General features: G+C 34.2%; 1 protein-coding gene across 1 annotated transcript; it reads right to left on the bottom strand.

Annotated features, from left to right (window-relative positions):
* Positions 1-738: 738 nt before the first annotated feature.
* Positions 739-2,792, bottom strand: LOC103410809 (uncharacterized). The gene is made up of 3 exons (XM_008349472.4): positions 2,703-2,792; positions 1,822-2,039; positions 739-1,292 (listed from the first exon to the last, which is right to left on the bottom strand). The coding sequence occupies exons 1-3, from the start codon at positions 2,790-2,792 to the stop codon at positions 974-976; spliced, it is 627 nt and encodes a 208-aa protein (XP_008347694.1). The 3' UTR covers positions 739-973.
* Positions 2,793-3,215: the final 423 nt, after the last annotated feature.

Genomic DNA, 3,215 nt, shown 5'->3' with positions numbered 1-3,215 from the left:
CTGCATGTTCAACATGGACAGTTACTTGCTACTGAAGAAAATAAGATCAAATCTACAACTACACGTTCAACTACCAAGATATAGTCCTATTCACTATTCTAAAACTCTCCGCCTAGCGTTGCATAGGCACTAGGTGGCTGGGCATTGCTCCGGTTACTTCCAGACATTTGAACATTAAGAAAGCCTGCTTAGGCGACCCCTAGACCGTATAGACGACCCCTACTAACCCAGACCTGCCTATATCGTGACTCTCATTTTGCATTTTATTTTTTCTATAAATTGTAAGAGATTTGTTGACTACTTAGATTAACACACATTGGATTTTTGTTCCCATGTTTTCACCTTGTTCTAATACTTTATAATCTATAAGTTATTCTATTTTGCAAATTATGTATTCTAATGCAATTATGTATTTTTTAAGAATAAGCAGCTACTTCTTTGTACGATATTATAATAAATTTAGGCTCTGCCTCCTACCTAGGCAGACCTTAGTATTAGGCGCTCAATATTAGGCTCTGCCTACCACCTAGGCGCTAGACTCCCAGTATACCACCCAACTAGCGCCTAGAGTCTTTTAGAACCTTGATCATGTTGACTCTTATCTAATAGATGTTCACCACATTTTTTTAAAAATTTCATCACATGTCTAATAGATGTTTATTACGTAGTGTAATTGGCTGTTACCGATTTGGATATCCATCATCTCCAGTGATAGAGTTTCATGCATGCACCGAAGGAGAAGGAGTAGCTTGCCCTATATTTAGTATAAAGAATAAACCACGAAGTCTAGAAATATTGAAATATAAAAAGCTTCGAGAAAAAATTTAAAAAACTAACTACTAAAGAAAACAACCATAAAACCTAAAACTAACTTAAGGTCCGTCTGGAAACGTTTTCAATATGCAGAAAAGTTCTTGAAATCACTCTCTCGAAGGTACGTATGTACTATATACGCAAGTACGCGACATGTATGTTACTCCACGCCGTCAAAAATGTTATCCAGTCCTTTTTCAAGCACTGCATTATACCCAGAAGTGGTAGCTTCCTTAGCTTTAGATTCTCCGCTCAAATCTTCCAAAAAGTCGTATCTTGCATTGCTAGCCAGCATGAGGCAAACCAACCACAGTAGGGACGAATTGAGAGATAAAAAAGCTCCTCCGCCAAGAACACCAGTTTTGGCTGTAGGGCAACCACTTGCGCTGCTGAGATTTTCATACATGTTGTTGTTGTGGTGCTGCTGCCCAGAAATCGTTGGCCATAACAATAATGCTGCTGCTAATCCGATTGCACCCCTGTGTTCATATATGATATAACGATCACATGCTCAAATTCGACGAAAATAAAAGGCATGTATTATGTGCTTATTTAAAAGCGCGTAAAGTACTTATTTATTCAGAAACCACGTTTTATTAGGGTTTACGTCAAATGCTACACTCTTTGATTATTTGAAAGCACTCTTTAGTATTTTTACAATTCAAATTATGATTTTTCATTTTGCAGCTTGTAAAAAATTTGCTATGAGTCCTAATAGTTCAATTGTCGCAATTTATCCAATGTAATTTACTAAATGTTACAATTTAAAATCAATTAATTAAACACTTTTTGACAAAAATAACACAAGAGGCATGCGAGATGTTTTTACTCCTCCAGAAAGCCGAGTTTATCCTCACATATATCACTCTCGCATTGTCGAAAAAAAGGACTAAAGTAACACTTCACCACATCTACAACAAGCACTAGAATTATACTTTGGCCTTCCTGAAGGCCCTTTCAAGGTTTCACTAGTGACGTAAAAGATAAAGAGAGTGGTGAATGACTTACAGAGTGCTGTTGAAGAAAGTAACAAATAAAGTGCTTTGGAGAAAAGCACTGGATGGAACTGATTTGCCCTTGTATGGGTAAAATACAGAGAGGAATCCAGTCAAAGAAGATGCCACTAAAAATGCAAAGGACAGATACCCATATACAACCGTTGGATCAGATGGGTACTTGCACATCACTACGCCATTCCGGCTCATTATGGGGATACCAGCTGCAGGCTACAAAACCCCAAAAAGGTATTTAATATGTCGTTGAGGTTAAGAGGTAGTTTTTGGTTTTTAAGTTTTATTGTTTGTTAAAATGAAATAGTTACCAGAGGACCTTTAAGTTTAACATTCATAAACAAAAGAAATTGGTCCCTAAAATGGTCAAAGAGTTACAGCAGTTTAACTTTAGGTTCTGTCGAAAAGTTTATTGGTGATTAAATGGAGTCACTTGGTGTGATACCCCAAAGTTTTTCGTATGTAGTTAGGGTTTTAAAAGCACAATTATTCAAAGGAATAATTATAAGATATTCAGGGAGGCAGTCATTGCTCCATTTTTTGGAGATGAAAAATGCATAATATTTGAAGATTTTAATTAATTTTTAATATTTTTAGAAAATATAAAATGAGTATAAAGGAAATAAAACATATAATTAGATAATTAGACTCACTTCAAAAAGTACTCTATATTTTTTAACTTGGATCTAAAAGCCCCTTTAATTTAACCACATACTGCTACTATATGTTAGGTTTTATTTTTTCAATTATACTATTTGTGACTTATATGCATCAATAATATTTCATAAAACGAAAATAAGTTTATTTCTATTTAATATTGGACAAATCGCAAAACTTTTTTTTTTTAAATAAAGTAAAAACATGATGAGATTGCGGTACCTTATGGACTTCAGCAGCAATTCCGAATGCAAACGACACTATACCCAATACCGCAACAATCAGACCCATCTTTATCATAGTCACTGCCATCGATCCAAGCTTTAAACTTGATCGCCAAGCTCTATATGTATATGGAGTTAATTAATCCCTGCATTAACCAAATTAATATGACTAACTGAATAAAAAGCCATTTGATCTGACTAATAATTCCAATACGTAAATAAACAAAAGCACTTACTATCTTTCACGCCGGTGATTTGAGAGTTGAATGAGTTTTTATGTAATTTATGGTTCTTGCAGCTTTTATATTAGAGCAAAGAAGTAGTTTTCTAAAAGGAATGTTATAACACTTCGATTTTAAATAGAATTCTCTCCTGATTGAGATTTTAGATTAGGCTTAAAATTAGTATTTTTTTTTATAAAAACCATTAATTTAATTAAATGCAGATTACGTTTTCCCACCGCGGTGAAAAATAATCATGCATTTGCACTATAGTTTAAAAATAAATAGTG

This window comes from Malus domestica, chromosome 08 (assembly GCF_042453785.1).
Source record: "Malus domestica chromosome 08, GDT2T_hap1".
In the NCBI taxonomy this organism is placed as follows: domain Eukaryota; kingdom Viridiplantae; phylum Streptophyta; class Magnoliopsida; order Rosales; family Rosaceae; genus Malus; species Malus domestica.
Note: the sequence above shows the minus strand (reverse complement) of the source record. Positions and strands in the feature narration are given on the sequence as shown.

Coding starts and splice junctions, on each gene's coding strand:
- LOC103410809 (XM_008349472.4), bottom strand. CDS start 2,792: ATGGCAGTGACTATGATAAAGATGGGTCTGATTGTTGCGGTATTGGGT. Junction 2,040..2,702: donor TTGCTGCTGAAGTCCATAAG/GTACCGCAATCT, acceptor GGGGTTTTGTAG/CCTGCAGCTGGTATCCCCAT. Junction 1,293..1,821: donor ACTTTCTTCAACAGCACTCT/GTAAGTCATTCA, acceptor ATATGAACACAG/GGGTGCAATCGGATTAGCAG.